We start from the raw sequence: 19,654 nt of genomic DNA on the forward strand, positions 1-19,654 counted from the left end.
GTGACTGTGTTTTACCTTAGGACAACTGTTGCATGCCAATTTGTGTGCATGTGTGTGTGAAAACACTTCAAAATGGAGTTAAAAGATGTAAATTTAAAATTGGTTGTGTATCTAATCTGCCCCAGGTCCAGTAAATAAACAATACTTAAAAAAGAAAAGTCTCCATTCTCTTTCACCAAACCATTGACAGCTGTTACCTCTGAGAAAAGGAAAGAGTTCTAGGAGTGTGTGAAGGGAAACATAGTTCTACACGTTTTGAGTTTTCTATAATGAAAATGTACTGATAAGTTACTTTTAAAATACCATTTAAAAAAGCTAAAAACACTATTTACAAAAGAAAAAGAGAGAAAGAAGAAAATAAAGAACCAGGGCCCAAATGTTTTGCTGGATGAGTTTGCAAACCCTTAAAGCAAACAAGTAAGCTGCAGATATAGGAAGAATGAAAGTTTCCTAGTGATACACAGCTAAAATAACTCAGATACCCAAATCAGACACAGAGATCACATAAATCAATATGTGAACTAAATCTTAACTATGACTGTGGATGTAAAAATAATAAAATAACACAAGTAAATTCCAGAACTCTATCATAAGAATGATACATCATGACTCAACAGAGCATATTATAAAAATGAATGATTGAGTCAACATTAGGAAAATTATTAATATAACTGATTATATGAACAGATCAAATGAGTTAAACATTATGATCATTTTAATGAATATAAAAAGGTAGCTAACACTAATAAGAACCTGCTATATAAAAAATAAATAAAATTTAAAAAAAAAGTAGCTAACAAAATTCAGCATGACATTACAATGATTCCTTTCAAAGCCAGAGATAGAAAAAAACACCCTCAATTTAATAAAGAATCAGAAGCCATGAGCAGATTTAATGGTGAAACCTTAGAATTATTTCCACCATAGTCAGGAACAAAACAAAGATTACCATCATCATTTTTTCCCCACATTCTTATCCTTGTCAATGTAATTAGAAAATAAATAACTTAGAGGAATATATATTGGAAACAAAAAAATTTAAAAACCTTATTTGTAAATGATATAACTACTTTAAAATTCAAGAAGAAAAAAACTACTGTAGACCAATATCCCTAATGAATATATTATAGATGCAACAAGTCTCAATAAAATACTGGCAAACCAAATTCAGCAGCACTTTAAAATGATCATACACCATGATCAAGTGGGCTTTACCCCTGGGGTGCAAGGATGGTTCGACATATACAAATCAACAAATATGATACATTAACAGAATAAAAGAAATACATTAACAGAATAAAAGAAAAAATCATATTATCACCTCAATAGACACAGAGAAAGCATTTGACAAAATTCAATCATGATTAAAAACTCTTAACAAATTAGGCATAGGAGGAACATATCTCAAAATAACAAAGGGCATATATATTTGTTATATATGACAAACCCACAGCTAACATCATACTCAATGTGTTTTTTATGTTTTTTTTGTATTTTCCAAATTTTATACAATAAACAATGCACTGATTTTTTTCTATAATGTTATTTTTTTAATTATTCAGGAAATTTTTCAGTGGCTTCAGATTTTAAGATGGCATCTACAATAACAGAGGGTGACCAGGATCTCCAAGTAGAGTCAGAATGACTACAATTCTTAGTAAGCTGAGGCTGACCAAAATGCTAAGGACAGTAACCAAACACATGTACTTCACTGTGTCATTATTTAAGGTAGAAGAGTCAATAATATTATGTTGATGAATAACACAGAGTACACACAACTTTTTATTTGCTTCTGACTTCTGTCAAGAAATACCTCTATTTAAAAATGATAAAAATAAAGAAACCATAAAATAAACTTTAAATAGGCCCGTAGATGTGAAGTCTTCATTTTTCTCTCTTCTGTACTTTCAAAGTTCTCTGTAATGAAAAGGGCCTGGAAGCAATGATTCCCCAGGAATAATAAGTATTGCCTATATCTTGGGCTCTAAATACAATTCCCCACTGAAAAGAACCAAGGCTCCATGAAAATACAGGCAATTCTAGGTCTGGAGAAGGAAAAAAATTCAAAGAGAGCCTAAAACACCTTGTTGTTTTAGAATGCAAGGCAGTGTTTAAAATCCAACAGAATTATGTCAAAAGAAGTCACCTTGAACTGCTCCCATTGGCCACATTTTGGACTATATGAGGCCCCAAATGAATATTGTCTATATTATAAAACACTGAATAAATTAAAATCCCTGAATACAGAGTGAGAAATGAAAAAAATGACTGGGGAGCTTCTTTACAGAAGAATGTCTGCAAGTAAATGTAGAGGTAATGATAGAATTAGAAAATTACCACTTGCAACCAAACCCCAGTGTAAGTACTATTTCAAGCCAGGAGCAACAATAGATGCTAAACCTATCATGTGAGAAATGGTTGCAAAACAGAATATTTAACACTTTAAGATAACACCCTGCAGGTTTCTTACAAGGAAACATGGATCTACATAACAGAGTGATCTGTATGTCCCCAACTTAGACAAGTGATCAAACATAGCATTACTAATACTGGGAAGGCTGACATCACACAGATGTTCAATCCAGTTCTAATCAAGCCCTGGACCTCACGGCTCAGTTTATAGGAAATACTTGAGGGAGATCAAAAAATTAAATGGCAATCAGACAAACACAGGATATGGGAAATGCTATAAGACAACTGGGATGAACGCTTTAAAAAGTCAATATTATGAAAAAATAAATGGTCTAAATAAAAGAGACATCTATGTAACAAAAATTGTTTTGAAAATAATAAATTAGAAAGCTTTCTTGAGCTGAAGAAATCCTGTTTGGGTAGATTAACTGGGCTAAGCGCTCTCTCAAAATCTTTGTGAACTAGGCTATAGTGTCTTTGAGAAGCATTTATCCTATGTAAGTGTGTGCATGTGTGTGTGTATGTGAGTGTGTGTGTTCCAACTACCATCCATTGACAATTACACACTTAAGTGAAACCTCTTAGACTAGAACCCCTGGCACTTTATTTTAGCCAGATGGTTCAAACTCGGGGGAAATGTGTGTAAGGAGCAATGAACCCCCAGTCGCCTACAGTACTAACTTGTGGGGAAGTGCACATTGCAGGGCAGCTGGGCAAGGCTAAGTTGGAGCAACCTGTAAGAGTTCCCACGTAAGGCTTTAATGTCATTAGGACATCCCTGATGGTCCAGTGGTTAAGACTCTGCGCTTCCAATGCAGGGGGAGCAGGTTCAGTCCCTGGTTGGGATACTAACATCCCACATGCTGCAGTGTAGCCAAAAAAAAAAAAAAGAAGAAGTAGGGAAAGGATTCAACGTCCTTAGATTATGGAAAAGTAATCTATGCCGTACAGTTTTAAATGCATTCTCCTCCTAAACTGCAATTCCCTTCTGTTTCTGTAACTCTCCTACAGAACAGTTGGATACATCTGACGTCCCCGTGGTACTTTTACAGGGCAGTGCCTCCCAGGATCACCTGGAGAACTTATTAAAACACAGATTCCTAAAAAAAAAAATAAAAATAAAAAAAAAACACAGATTCCTGCTCCTCCCACAGAAATCCTGACCCAGAAGTTTAGGGTGGGGCCCAAGAATTTGCCCATCCAGCAGCCCCCATACGATGCTGCTACAGAGCATCTGGGAGCTGTGTTTCCAATAGCGCTGACCCAGGGTGAGGGAAAACTCCAGGTCCAGGAAGCAGGGATGGTTCTGCAGTCACAAACTTCTCAGCATTTCTTTACTGTTCTGCAGGAAATGGCACAATTCTAGGTCTGACCAGAAATAAAGTGAGAACCCTTGTGAGGTAGACAATTTTAAGGAGGGAGGGGCCACCTGTACCAAATGTTCTACCGATGAGGGCTTAAAGTGCTGATGGATGAAGCAGTAAAGAGCTTGTTAATGGGCTTTGTAAAGGCAGTTTCAACTGGGTAGTAAGCACAGGAGGCTGTGGTTTGAGGAATAAATGATGACAAAAAAGTAGAAACAGGAAATGTAAACAGTTTTCCCAAAACTTGTCAATAAAGGTAGGTGAAAGATTAGGGTGGTAGCTGGAGATATGGAGTTTAAAAGATGGGGCTTCCCTGGTGGCGCAGTGGTTGAGAGTCCGCCTGCCGATGCAGGGGACACGGGTTCGTGCCCCGGTCCGGGAGGATCCCACATGCCGCGGAGCGGCTGGGCCCGTGAGCCACGGCCGCTGAGCCTGCGCGTCCAGAGCCTGTGCTCCACAACGGGAGAGGCCACAACAGTGAGAGGCCCGCGTACCGCAAAAAAAAAAAAAAAAAAGATGTATATATATATACACACATATTAATATACGTATACATATATTATGTATACATATATACACACACACATATTTTGTAAATTATACTTCTATTTAAGATGGAAGACATCTGGTCACATTTAACCCTGATGGGAAAAGGAGACAAGAGAGGATAAAGAAGAGAGAGGGGATGATGGGTGGGATGAGATCCCTGAGGAAGTAGAGGGGGCTGGAATCCAGGACACAGATGGAGGGATTAATTAGCCTTGGAAAGGAAGAAAGACACTTGTGACTCTGTGATGGGAGGGAGCAAAGAATGGATGGGTGCAGCTGCAGGGCGAGGTCTCTTCTGATGGTTTCTGTTTTATTGAGGTTTTTTTTTTTTTTTTACAATCTTCTCTGGAGTTTAGCATAGAATCAGTTTTTGTAAATGGTCCATAAGTGCTTGAAAAGACATTACATTCTGTCAAAATTCAATGCTCAATAATACCTGTTAATGTAACATTACTAATTCTGCTGTGCAGCTCCTACTGACTGAAGTGTGTTCAAGTCTTTCTTTCATAGCAGTTTTATTTGCTTCAATTTCTTCTTACAGACCTGTAGGGCTTTGTTTTCTTTATACAGTTTGATGTAATGGTATTCACAAATTTTTAAGACTGTTTTTTGATTATTGGTGGATATAAAATACTCCTCTTCGATTTTTTTTTTTTTTGCCTGAGATTCTACTAGTTCTGATATAAATACTGCTATCATGCTTTCCTTGTCTCCCCTGTTACAATGGGACACTTTTAAGCCCCAGACAAATGGCCTCCAGGTTAATTCCCCCTCAGTCTGGAGCTAGACCCAGATCTCATAGGAGCAAGCTGCTTCTTGTGCTTCAGGACAGGTTATGCATAGACCACTTAAAACCTCCTCTCACAAGTCTGCATATGAGGCCACCAATCAGGTCTGATTCTGAGGCTGCTTTAAAATGTTATACTTTCTAATGGTGTAGAATCCAATGGTTGAGAACATACCAGATGGAGGAAGGCTCCTTCTCTACCCCATCCTACGATGTTCATAACAGCAAGTCCACGTCTGGGAACACCCAGATTTGGTGGTGGTGCTGGGAACTGGTTCCTGGGGAACACTTTCATTATTTGGAACTATTTCAAAATTTTTTCATTGAAATTTGGGGTAAGAGATCCTTGATACTGCTACTCACTGTGCCATCTTCCAGGGCTTCTTCTCATCACAATTTTAATGTCATTTGCATTATTTTTACTCTACAAACTACTGGGAGAGGCAATATGGAATCATGGTTAAGATCACAGACCCTGGAGCCAGACAACCTGGGTTGGAATACCAGCTCCGCCACTTACAATGGCTGTATGACTTTGGGCAAGTTCCTACCTTCCCTGTGTCTCAGTTACATCTGTAGAATGAGGATAATAAGAATACTTGTTTCAAGGGGTTGTTGAGAGGATTTAATAACATAATACACGCAAAGGGCTCAGAAGAGAACTTAACCACCAGTAGGACTGGGCCAGCAAAAGTTATTAAAACCACGCTGAGCACATACTATGCCCCCAGGCACAATCCTAGGTAACCTGAGATGCATGCCTCCTTTGTTCTAGTAAAAACCCATTCCTACAATTAAGAAACCTGAAGTTTTGCAAGTTTAAGTGACTTGCCCAAGATCACAGACTTCCTAATTAGTAGGGCTGGGGTCGGAGCCAAAAACTGCACTCAACTTTTCTACTGTTGGGATCAAGCTATAATTGTATAAACCCAAACTCTCCCATCACAAGTATATTCTTTACAGACTTTGATTTTATGAGTTTCACTTATTTGATTTTGCAATCACTGGGCTGACCCAAGGATCTACGAAGTTTGCTTCCACTGACTTCCCTCCCACCTACCTTCCCTCCTACCCATAAACGCTCAAGTCCAGCTGTTCCATCATATTTTGTCTGTGTCTCATTTCCTGCCGCAGAATTACAGTTTTGCTAAGTAGCAAGATGTACAGGAAATAAATTGTCCACACAACATTAACTAATCCATAGACATCAGTTTCAGCCCAGAAGGACTGCAATTTATACCAGATCACTTATTTTCACTATAAAGTCAAACTAGAACGACACCAACCTAAATACACACATTCCGTGGTAACACAAGAAAAGAGATGGACTCTTTTATTACTCTCACTTCAACAACCTCATTTCCACTTTTCCATGCCTGGTTTTTGTTTTTTTTTTTGATTTTTAAAATCTGGTTGGGTATTTTGCCGAACAAAACTTTCGGTCAATAGCATATTTCCTGTTACTTTCTTGACCCTGCATGAATCTTCTTCAGCTTTTTTAGGTTGAAACACACACACACACCCTCCAATCTCCTCTCCATTCCCAAAAAACAAAGGAGTTATTTTTTTAAAAAAGGAAGAAAAGTACCTGAATAAATGCTAATGCTAATACTAATAATAACCCTATGGAAAAATAATACTTATTTTCCTTTAAAGCGAGATAATGGGTGTGAAGCATTCATTTTGTAAACTGAAAAACATACAAACACAAAAATTGTGTTTATTAATGCTCTTACACACCCATAACCACTTGACATCATTTAACCTAAAACGACATTGTGTAGAACAGGGGCTGACCACTTTCCAAATTAGGGTAGCCAAGTTTGATTCGAGTCTATCAGTCCCTCTGTGGGTGTGGTGGGGGACTGAGGGGACAAAAGAAGGGAAAGCCAGGGTGTGGCTACACGGATTCTGAAGCTGGAGGACTGTCCACATAATGCCTTTTGACACAGAGGTGGGATAAATGAGACGTGCCATGGAACAAACACGGGCAACGTAAAAATCAGAAATTAACAACCGTCTTTTCAAAAGTAGAGAAGGGACATGGCAGGGATTTGACTTGGTGAGAGCAACCGGCTGCACGCTGGAAACCGATTCCCATCCCTACACCCGCCCTGCGATGACATCCCTACTCCTGCCCTGAGCTGCTCACGTGCTACATCACGGATGTCTCTTATTGCTGAATCTGCAAATGAGCGTCCTTAGCTATTAGCCCTGGTGTCTCTGTAGAAAAAACCTGGAGGTATATCTCTTTAAGGGCTTAAAATGCCTTTACCCCAAAAGAGCACGGTAACAGGCCGAGTGCCTAACAGTGTATTCTTTGGTGCTCGTTTCCAGGACTAGCTTTGAATAACATGCAGTAGAGGGGGCTATGTTACATACAGCATCTAACAACATCTTTCTGTCCAGATGTTCCCCAGCATCCTGGTGTAACAGTTCTTTTCTGCCCTTCATACTGCATCTAAGAAGTCAAGAGCCTGGTGAGGACTAAATGGTCATTTGCCTTCTGACTCTGTAATGGGATGTAGAGGTTCAGAATATGTCACCCCCAAAGATGCCACTTTGGCATACTGATTATTTTGAATTAAAGGTACTTGAGAAACAGCTAGTGCAAGAAGGACACTCTGACCCTCTACTGGAGGAAAGCAGGAGATAAATCTCAGGGGAAGCTACCCTCCCCGTACCAGGGTGGGTAGAAGGCATCCTTATCACCAAAGACAGGGAATTTGGGGCCAAGAAGGCTGTGTAAACAAATATAAACATGTAAAATCTCCTGTGCTCTTTAAGAAGACAAGCCATCTCTGTGGAACCTTTTCATTAAAGCTTTGGAAAATTCTTCATATGAGATCCTAGGACTTACTTCTCTAACCTCCATTTAATCCCAAGATCTCTGTGTTTGAAAATAAGGAATAAATTACAAATATATTTAACAGACTTTCAGAAATAAAAGATGTCTTACAAATCATCTATGCTAACAGTCTCAGGACGCAGATGAAAAAGCCGAAGTTCCTGTGATCTCGCCTAAGATCGCAGATAGTGGCCAAGCAGAGGTTATTACCCTAGGCTTTGGCTTCCAGTCCAGTTCTGTTGCACAATATTATTTAGTCTCACTGAAAACATAATAGGAAGCAGAGCTGTCTCCAGCAAAGAGCCTGTATTCATTCGTGCAACAGTTATTGAGCTCCTGTGACGTGCCCAGGGCTGTACAAGCACTAGGAATAAAATGGTGAAAATCCCAGACACGGTGTCTGCTTTTGCAATGCCTGACTAGTAGGAGAGACCAATTAAACAAACAAATACAATTGTCCCTCGAACAACACGGGGGTTAAGGGCACTGAACCTCCACGCAGTTGAAAACCCGTGTATAATTTATAGTTGGCTCTCAGTATCCGTGTTTCCTCTGTATCCAAGGCTCCGCATCTGGGGATTCACCCAACGGAGAATCATATAGTACTGTAGTCTTTACTATTGAAAAAACTCCACGTGTAAGTGGATCTGCGCAGTTCAAACCTATGTTATTTACGAGACAACTGTAAATGAAATAATTACTTCTTGCAATAAAGGCTAAGAAGGAAATAGAAAAGAGAAGGGCTGGCTTCAGGTAGATGGGTCAAAGAAAACCTCTCTGAGGAGGTGACCCTTGAGCTCAAGGTTGAAAAAGAGGTAGCCCAGTTAAGAGCTGGGAGAAGCATGTTCCAGGCTCAGGGACTGGTCGATGTAAAAGTCATGGAGGAAAAGGGCACCTTGCATTCTAAAATCATCCAGAAAGTCAGTAATGACGGGAGACTAGTGAGTGAGGGGCAAAATGGCACACATGACATAACATAAGAGCCAGATCCACAAGACTTTGAAAGTCATGGAAAGGGGTATGGATTTTATCATAAGTGTAAAACTAAAGGCAATTCACAAAGAGGTATTAAGCTGGGGAGTTCCTGGTCAGTCCGGCTACCCTGTGAAAATCAGCCTCAATGACACTCTTTCTCAACAGCACCTGCATGTCATTTTCCACTTTTTTTTTTCATGCAGAGGACACAGAAGCAGCATAAAAACATGGGAAAGAGCAAGGCAAGGGCGAAAGCCCAGGGCTCTAGATTTTCAATCTTGGGATCTTCTTCCATGCCATGCTCTCTCTCGTGAATTAAATGGGGAAACATCCCATTAAAAAGAACAGGGTCTGGGACTTTCTTGGTGGTCCAGTGGTTAAGACTCTGCACTTCCATGCAGGCGGTGCGGGTTCGATCCCTGGTCGGGGAGCTAAGATCCCACAAGCTGTGTGGCGCAGCCAAGAAATATTTTTAAAAAGTAATAAAGTCAAAAATAAATAAAATGAACAAGGTCTTTGGTTTGAATATTCTTTTGCCACACACAGTTCTAGCATAAGAGTTTTATCCATCAGAATCTTGCCGAAGAAAGATGCATAAGGAGGCAGAAAAAAATGAAATAAGGCAGGAGGAAGGGAAACCAATCTGTTTAGCATGTCAGCAAGCCAATACAGTCTTCTTTGTTATGGAATAAGTTAAATGCACAGAGTATCTTTGGAAATGACAGTCAAAGGAGAAATGAAGAGTGTATGAAGAGAAAACCTTGTGAGAATTACCCTGTGAGGCAGCCCCACAGTCCGCCTAGCCCAGGATGCTGTATCTGTCGGGAGTACACAGGGATGCTTTGTAAGAAGGTGTGGTTATCTTCACAATGTCCAAAGTTAAGCGTAATGCTGGTGTTCCAGCTCAGCCTTAGGCATCACTGTATCAATAGGCTTAGCTGCCACCAGGGAAAAATGTACAGTTGACCCTTGAACAACGCGGGGGTTAGGAGCGACAACCCCCTCCAGTCAAAAATCTGAGTATAGGGACTTCCCTGGCGGTCCACTGGTTAAGATTCCGTGCTCTCAATGCAGGGGGCACAGGTTCAATCCCTGGTTGGGGAACTAAGATCCTGCATGCCACACAGTGCGGCCAAAAAAAAAAAAAAAAAAATCTGAGTATAACTTACAGTTGGTCCTCCTTATACCCAGTTCCTCATATCCGTTCGCAGTTCTGAGTGGGTGGGTCCAACCCACCACAGATCATTTAGTCGTGTAGTATTTACTGCTGAAGAAAATCCAAAACCATGCAGTTCAAACCCGTGTTGTTCAAGGGTCAACTACATAAACAGCTCATATCAGACAAGCTGAGCTTACTTATTTATTTGTCTCATGGGTGCATGCCCTTGTGTGGACAAGACCAAAATAATGGGCAAACCTGGTAAAACAAGTGAGTCCCTAAGTACCAAATCAAGATGCTCCAAATAGGGGTGTTGCTGCTTTTAGAGTTTTCCCTCTTTAAAAACGGAGTGGCTTCCAGTTCGCTGTTCCAACAGCCAAAGTTATCGATGCCAGTTGTTAGTTCAGTCTCTCTCCTTCTGCCTGTGAACAGGAAATATGCATGCTGTATGTGGATTAGTTTCTGATACTTCTCATGGCAAAGCTTTTGGCTCCAGGCTCTTACACCTTGAATCTGCCTCCCTGCAGGATGGAAACGAGGGCCCCCGAGCAACCTTGTGCTCTTTCTCCAGAGCAGGGCTGTGCCAATAGCGTCTCCCGGCCACGGCCTCCTTCAGTGTTAGTCCCGGGGAAGATCGGAATGATTGCTTGGCAAGGTGAGGACGGAGGAGCCTGGTGGACCCCACAGGTCTGGTGATGCACACTTAGGGATTGACGTGGCTTCGTTTCCCACATTTCTTTCACACAAAGCACGATTATAGGGAAGTGCTTCCATATGGCCCGTGGAAAACCCCAGCCAAAAAACAGCTTCAGCTGGCCAGATTCAGAGCAGCAACAGACATGAAGGGGCCGTAAGGAAAAGCGAGGATGAGAAACACCGAGTTTTCATGCAGGCAGGCATCTCTGCTAAGTCTAGCCTCAGCCCCAGCACAGGCATATAGAGCCTGAAGACCCGTCAGCAGCCGGCGGGATGCCCCCAGCTCTCACCGCATAGCTCTCCTCGCTGCATTCAGGGATCTGTCTGTGAGCTCCAGCTGCCCTTCCTTTGCAGAAATTAATCAAAAATACTAGATTTTTAGGGGCCCTTCTCCTGGATTGTCCTGAACTGGCATCAGGGGTCTGAGACCCCTTCAAAAAAATCAGAATGGCAAATTTGGGGCTTACGGGGACACATGCATTTTTCTGGAGAGAAAATGCATAATTATCAATAGATTCTCAAAAGGATCTATAATCCCAAAGCTGAAATTCAATGAGAGACAGAGAGAGGATATGAAGTACCTTATCAAGAGTGAGGAACGATACAGTCAAGCAGGTAAGCCCCTTTCAGCCAGCACAGCCCCCATCCCATCCCCTCCCACCCCAGGGCCTCCTCCACATACTTCTCCAAAAAGACTGGTCTTGACCCAATTTCACTCAGCTTCTACTCTGGTTCAATTAGCATTTTCTCAATTTCTAATCTCTCTCAGACCCTGACAAGATGACATCTTTTCTGATGAGATTTCCACACTTTTTAAAGCCAACAGTAACTGTAGACACTTCCCCAAGGCCTGAGCTGGTGATGATTTTCCCCCATTAGTCCTCTCATCCCAAAGCTGTCCTAGTTAACTCTTCACAGCCCTGCCTGGTTCTTCACTGTCTTCCTCTGGATCTTATTCTTTCCTCTATCTTTAGTTTCTCGTACAATTCACTGTGTTTTGACACCTTTGACAAGACTTTCCTCCACACACCCATCAGTAGCTCTCTCAAAAACAATGCGCCGGCGGACCAAGTGTTGATTTCGAAATCTGTTTACATTTAATGTTATGTGAGAGGTGTGACATCTTTTGGTACCCATATGAGCAATATCTCCAATAAAAATATTGCAGCATTTACTGAGCTCTCTCTAGATGCCAGACACTATGTGGAATGCTCGGCATGACTGAGTTATTTAATCCTGACAATAACTCCACAAAGGCGGTACAACCGCTGTTCCCAGTTTAAAATGAGAAAGTCAAGATACACAGAAAAGTTCAAAAACTTGCTCTGTTTACAGAGCTAGTAAACAACAGGCCCAGGATTTAAACCCAGGCAGTCTGGCCCCAGACTCCAATTTCTTAACCATATTCCTTAACTTCTCTATTCCTTAGTTTTCTCACCTGTAAAATGGGTCGGACAATGTCAAAACCACAATGCAAGGGGGCTGGTGGAATTAAATGATATGCCTGAAGAGAATGTTGGGAATTATAAAGCATTAGATCAATATTACTAATAACAGAATGGATGGAATCCATTGGTTTCCCAGCTCCTTAGAAGCCAGTGTGTCATATGCCACAGTTCTGGTCAGCAAGGCAAAACTCCCTGGGGAAGACTTCCCTTCCTGACTAAAGGGCACAGTATTAAAAGAATGCCTTTTGCGCCATCTTCTTCTTTATCATCTGCTGTGTGGATGTGTTGTCTGAGTATTTAATAGTGACTTAGCAACCCCAGATGAAAGCCATACTCTAAGCTGGTGAAGGAGAGACAGGAGCCTGGTTCCTCAAAAACACAGTAAAACAGCTTCCCCAAACTTGACTGCCAGCTCCAGACTTCTTGTTAGAAGAGATATGTAAACTCCTGTATCTATAAGTTGGGTCTTCTGTGAATTCCCATAGAATGCATCTCTCACTGGTACCCCACCACTCAAAGCCAGCTCCTTCAGGAAGCCCATGGATCTCATGGTTTCCAATCTCACCTAGGCCCCCTTGCAGCTACTCCTCTACTTCATTACTGTCTTTTTTTTTTTTTTTTTGGCTGCGCTGCGTGGCTTGTGGGATCTTAGTTCACCGGCCAGGGACTGAACCCGGGCCCCAGCAGCGAGAGCACGGAGTCTCGCTGGGAATTCCCCTCCTTACTGTCTTTGATGAGTTCCTTATCCGCCTTTCCTTGATGGGAGCACGCTCGAGTCCCTGATAGCCCTCACTCTTTTCTTTTTTTATTGAAATATAGTTGATTTACAATACTGTGTTACTTTCAGGTATATAGCATCTTAATTCAGTATTTTTGCAGATTATATTCCATTACAGGTTATTACAAGATATTGGGTATAATTCCCTGTGCTATACAGTATATCCTTGTTGCTTATCTATTTTATATATAGTAGTTTGTATCTGTTAACCCCAAACTCCTAATTTGTCCCCCCCCTTTGGTAACCACAGGTTTGTTTTCTACATCTGTGAATTTGTTTTATTTTTTTAATTTATTTTTTATATTTTTTATTTATTTTTTATTTATATTTTAGGGAGCCTGAAATCTTTTCATAATTCCTTGGCACCATAGTATTAGCTCACAAAACACCCACTCGTGCTTATTGTCTGCAGCAGACAATTTATATGATAGTATTTTTTGCAATGAAAGAATACTAAACCTGTTTCTCAAGTCACTAAGCACCCTCCTGCTACAACTATTCCCAAAGCTTGCACAGATATTTTGTTGTACTTAAAATTTTGTTTTTTCTACTGTTAATCCCTTTGCCAATGTTTTATCCTAAAGAAGAAGGAAGTGATGTAGAGATCATAGTTTCCAATGAAGAAAAGGATGGCTGGAGAGTAGGGTCATCTGCCTCATCTTTATCCTTCAGTCAGTGTTAACTATGTGTCAGACACTTTTTCATATATAGTCCAATTTGATCCCCACAATGACCCTAAGAGCTGAGCATAATTATTTTTCCCATTTGTGAATCTGTTTTAGAGCCCTCACTCTTAAGCAGCTGACTCTACCTCCTAATGAACAGAGTTTTTAAAGAAAAGACAAAACACTGTATTGGAACACAGTTAATTTCTCAAGGGTGCCTGTAGTTATCCAGTTCTTGACATGGTGTGGGTGTGTACCCCTCCCTTATTCCTGGGAAAATCCTTCCCTTGATACATTCTCTCACCTTCTGTTCACTCCTAAACCCACTGCATTCAGGCTTTGGTTTCAGCCAGAAGTTCGTTGAAACCACTCTTGCTAAGGTCACAAATTTGGCTTCAAATTGCCAAAGAGAAATTTTTGGACCTTAATTCCAGCTCACCTCAAAACAGCATTTAACATGGCCGACTATTACCTCCTTTTTGGAATTACTTATTCCTTCAGCTTCCATACTGCTTTGGCTAAGTTCTGAGTTTACCTACTCTTTTCATTATCTTTTCACTTGAATTCCCTTAAACGTTTTCCCTGACTAAATTGTCATGACTTCCTGATAGATTCTATATACTCTCTTTGGAGGGACTCAGCTAATTTATAGCTAAAGACCACCAAGATGCGGATTTTGCCACTAGCAACAACGGACTATCATGTTTCAGATCAACTCTTCCACTCCAAAGACAATCAACATCTGTTTGAAGGTATCAGATAGGTATCAAGGCACTGAATACTTAAGGGGCCAAATTTCGGGAAAGAAGAAAAACCCAAGGAGGTGAACGTTTGTCTTTTTTTTTTTTAACATCTTTACTAGAGTATAATTGCTTTACAATGGTGTGTTCGTTTCTGCTTTATAACAAAGTGAATCAGTTATACATATACACATGTTCCGCCTAGAGGGGTGGGATATGGAGGGCGGGAGGGAGGGAGACGCAGGAGGGAAGAGAAATGGGAACATGTGTATATGAACATTATCTTTGATATGCATCTCCTCTCCATGCATTCCTTACCCTGATGAACAGCAAATAAATCCACCCAGCTGCCCAAGCTGGAAAATCTGCAACACCCTACCTCTCTTTTCTCTCTTAGTCTTCGTTCAAAGAATTATCGAACTCCACTGACTCTCTTAAATCTCTCTCCCATCTGTTTCTTCCTCTGCCTCTCCCACCACACGACTCCCGACCAAGGTCTCATTATTTCAAACGCCCTGGAATATTTAAAAACGGCATCCTGCTTAGCCTCCTTGCTTCCTGGCTCACCTCCACATGCAGCCAGAATTATTTCATTAAAACACAAATCTAACCATGCCACTCCACTGCCTAAATGGCTTCAATGACTCCATTTAACCTGAAATGTGAAGCACAATGATGAAGGCCTTTATGGTTGTCTGCTGTCTTATTCCCCCACCCTAACCAAGGTGCAATCCTAGTAGTTCCTCAACAAAGTCCAGGCTTCCCTCTAGGGTCACACCATGAACTTTGTGTTTCCTCTGCCTGGAAAATCCTCCCCACCTTCCACCCCTCCTGTAAGGTTCTCCCCATTTTGGAAGAATAAGTAAAATCCCTATTTCATAAGTTACATCCAAATAAACACGAAGAAATAAAAGAGTTTAAAGTAGGAACACACAGGGACTTCCCTTGTGGCGCAGTGGTTAAGAATCCACCTACCAATGCAGGGGACACGGGTCAGATCCCTGGTCTGGGAAGAACCCACGCGCAGCGGAGCAACTAAGCCCGTGCACCACAACTACTGAGCCCGCGCTTTAGAATCCGCGAGCCACAACTACTGAAGCCCATGCACCTAGAGTCCGTGCTCCTCAACAAGAGAAGCCACCATAATGAAAAGCCCGAGCACCACAACGAAGAGTAGCCCCCGCTCACCACAACTAGAGAAAGCCCGTGCGCAGCAACAAAGACCCAACACAGCCAAAAATAAATAAATAAATTTATAAATTTATAAAAAACTAAAAGTAGGAACACATACAAAAAAGCACTGGCAGAAGGCGCACATGTATAATTTTTTCCCTTTAAGGCAAGGGTCAGCAAACTACAACCTGAGGGTCAAATTCAGTCTGCAGGCTAGTTTTTGTAAATAAAGTTTTATTGGAACACAGCTGTGCCCACTGGTTCACGGGTTGTCTGCGGCTGCTTTTGCCTGGCAACAGCACAGTGTTGAGTAGTTGAGACAGAAACCATATGGGCTGAAAAGCCCTAAAATATTTACTCTCTGACCCTTTACAGAAAAAGTTGACTGACCCCCAAATTTTTTTAAAAAAATTTAAAGCAGATATTATTGAACTTAAAAGATGGAAAAGTCTGAATATGTAGAACTTAGAAACTACTGATTCTACAAACACAAACAATATTGAAAGTCAAATGACAAACAGAGAACATTAGAAATAGGTACAACAGACAAACAAATAGTATATATTCATGATACAAGTGAGGAAAAGATCACCATCCAAATAGGAAAAAGAGTAAATGACTTCAGCAGCTAATTGAAACCTGAAGAAGTATAAATGGGCAAAACATGCATGATGGTATTTTCTACCTTGTTAGCAATCAGAAGGGGGCAAAAAAAATAATGACTCATAGTTTACCTTAAAAAATCAGCAAATTAAAAAAAAATAGTTATACTCTGTATTGGCATATGTTCAAAGAAACAGGTAGTCTTAGAAGAGGTAACTGGAATAGGGACTTCCCTGGCAGTCCAGTAGTTAAGACTTCGCCTTCCAATGCAGGAGGTGTGGGTTCGATCCCTGGTGAGGGAGCTAAGATCTCACATGCCTCCTGGCCAAAAGACCAAAACATAAAACAGAAACAATACTGTAACAAAGTCAATGAAGACTTTAAAAATGGTCCATATCAAAAAAAATCTTAAAAAAAGAGGTAATGGGAATAAAAATTTGATATACTACCCTTTTTGGAAGAAATTTGTCTTTTAGAACACGGGTCAAAAGTTCTTTCCAACGAAAAAGCTTAGCGTTGGGAAAATGTTATTCTAGTATCAGACGGTCTAAAGCACGTGTTTTATGGTAACGTCGTATCGGGTTTAAAACCTACTTTTTTCAGGAGAAACCTGTGACTTTGATTGTCCCCGCACCAGCCTGCAGGTGGCGCCGTCACCAGCACAGACGCCACAGTTGTCTTCCTTGGCGTTGCTCCCCAGTTGTCGGTCGCAGCCCACTGCCTGCAGACAGACAGAAGCACGGCGGTCAGGAGCGGGTAGAGATACGGGGATGTGAGACCTTCTGTATGTCAGAAACCGTATTTATGGTGTTATCCTTCTTAAATGTATGAGTTGGCTCTCTTTTATGAGGATATACTTTTTAAAAGATATAATAATATATAAAGCTTGACAGTACCCTGTCATTTATATGATTCTTCTCCAAAGGCCAAAGAATTAAAAAAGACTTGAGACTGTCCCTTGACACTCCCACTGTTACTGTTTTATTTATAATTTTATTCAGATATTTTATGTACATAAAATGAATGGAACATTACAGATATTTCCTCTCTCCTCTTTCACCACCCCTTCCCTCTCTTTCTATCCCTACCCTAGTCCTATTCTCTCATTTCTTCCCCCAAATGACCACTATTCTGAAGTTGATGTATATCCTTCTGGTCCATAGTTTTATTTTAATTTTTTTTTTCTGTTTTTAATCTCAATCTATACCTGTATCTTAATACTGACGATATATCCATATCTCTCTATATTCTGTATTTGTATCTTTGCTTTCCTTCTGTTTATCATTATCTATACCTATACCTATCTCTACCTGTATGCCATTATATATATATGTGTGTGTATATATACAATCTTTATAAAATCTTTTATAAACAATTTTTAAAATATAAGGAAGGAATTAATGAGAGCGCTATCTCATAGAATATGCTTATACTGATATCCTTCAGTCTCTTGTGAATTACTGCTTTTGTGAGTTGTGTGTGTGTATTTGCTAGACTGTGAGCTTCCTTGTATGAGAAAAAGGGCTATGTCTTATATTTCTTTTTATTTTACAAATATGTCTTTTACATGATGTGCGCCCAATAATATTAACTGATGAGCTAGTTTATCTCTACCTCTGCATACACATTCAACTTTATTTGTATTTATATGCCTGGTGTGTAAGTGCAGAGACCTCAGAGGCAAACAGCCCACTTACAAAACCTGCCCTGTCCTACAACCCCTTTCAAGCTGCAGGGTGTTGAACAATTGAAACTCTAGGAGACTCATTTTCCTCAAGAGTAAAACAGGGATAATAATACATACTCCACGTAGGCTCTACTAAGAATGAAATGAGAAAATATATGTGAAACTCTTAGTACAGTGATTAGAATACTCAAAGGGCTCATCAAAAGAGAGCCCCTTTAATCTCTCTCTGTTTTTCATTTTGTTTTGACTGCTGGGTTGAGCCCCTATGCTTTGGTTTGGAAAACTGCTGGATCAGATTTTGTATCCAAGGTGTTGAAGAGAATATAAAACAGGACGAAGTTGGAACCACATCTATAGACTATTCTTTCCAAAATGCTGGTGCTGAAGGGAAGGAAAAAGATCAAATGAAAGTTTCAGGGAGAGGTAGGAAAAGTTCCAAGGAAGTTTAAGGAAAAGCCTATGATTAGAGATATTTTCAAATTCACAAAGGGCTGTCATGAAGAAAGGGTTTACATTTGTTCTGTGTATTTTCAAACGGTGAAAGCTACAGGTTTAGGCATAATTTAGTTCAATATGAGAAAGTTTTTAAAGTCAGAGTTATCCAACAATAAATATTCAACCATGGGCTAGGTAGGAGACTTTTTGGCAGGAAAATCGGAGAGGGGATTAAATTATTTGATGAGCAGCTGAATCCTTTGAGACCCTTTCATCCTGATTATATGATTTTTATAAAGATAATAGTAAAATATTAATAATAATAGCTGATTTTTATTGAATGCTTACCACGTACCTGGCATTATGCCAAGTATGTTATACACATTATTTCATTTAATCTTCATAGCAACCTTCTGATACCTTCTATCTCTATTTTACAAATAAGGCATCCGAGGGTCACTGAGGTTATATGACTTTCCTACATTACACAACTAGTGTATTGTTTTAAAACCTGTTTTAAAACCCAGTTCATCGGACAGCAGAATCCTAACACTATGCTATACCTTCCTCACCTTAATATCAGCAGATGGACAACAATGAACCCAGGTACATAGGCCATTATGTTAATATTTACAAGTACATGTGGAATAACTTAAGAGTGATTGATTTTGGAAACACACTTGCATGGTTGAGATTCAATCAGTGAGTAACTTGTGTTCATGCAACTTTCTCAAAGGGTAGTAATTCTACCATCAAATTATAGAAACACTGTTCCTCGGCCAAGCTCTGTCCTCACACATCTGTGTCCCTGAGCACTTTGCATTTCATAAGAATGAGAATCACCCTTTATCTGGTCATCCAGGAAGGGTGTGGGTTTAGGAGCTAGGATGGGTTTGTTTTGAAGAGTGTTTAGAGCCTTGCAAGACCCTGGGCAATCGAATACCCCCCTGAGCACTGACATTTATTTCATAATTTTTAAAGCTAGAGTTCATCCAAACATTACAGCCAAAAATAAGCATGTGAAAACATCACAGAAAAATAATATCTGAAAAGAAGGTCTGGTTGCCTTGTGATTCATAGGGTATAAGCCAGAACTGCCCTTGAATTTGAGGGACTACCGAATTTTCACTCTCACTTCACATCATAATGAACACTGAGCAACTTTCTAAGAATTGCCTCAAGTATTTTCAACTTCTGTGGCTTTTCCTGAAGTCAAGATCTCTAGTTGTAATGATTTAAAAACCACTAATCGATAAACATAGCAATAAAATTTATTAACATCCATATACAACCAATTTCTATAGAGCCAGGCACTACGGAGTATAAATTAGTAAG

The 19,654-nt window shown here is 40.2% G+C and overlaps 1 protein-coding gene across 1 annotated transcript in view; it reads right to left on the reverse strand.

Moving 5' to 3' along the window:
* The window catches only part of ADAMTSL3 (ADAMTS like 3), a 373,236-nt gene that overhangs the window by 191,718 nt on the left and 161,864 nt on the right, over positions 1 to 19,654 (reverse strand). Inside the window, 1 exon segment of the mRNA XM_060157437.1 lies at positions 16,792 to 16,918. Within this exon segment, the coding sequence (XP_060013420.1) occupies positions 16,792 to 16,918 (127 nt within the window).

This window comes from Lagenorhynchus albirostris, chromosome 1, assembly GCF_949774975.1.
Source record: "Lagenorhynchus albirostris chromosome 1, mLagAlb1.1, whole genome shotgun sequence".
Classification (NCBI taxonomy): domain Eukaryota; kingdom Metazoa; phylum Chordata; class Mammalia; order Artiodactyla; family Delphinidae; genus Lagenorhynchus; species Lagenorhynchus albirostris.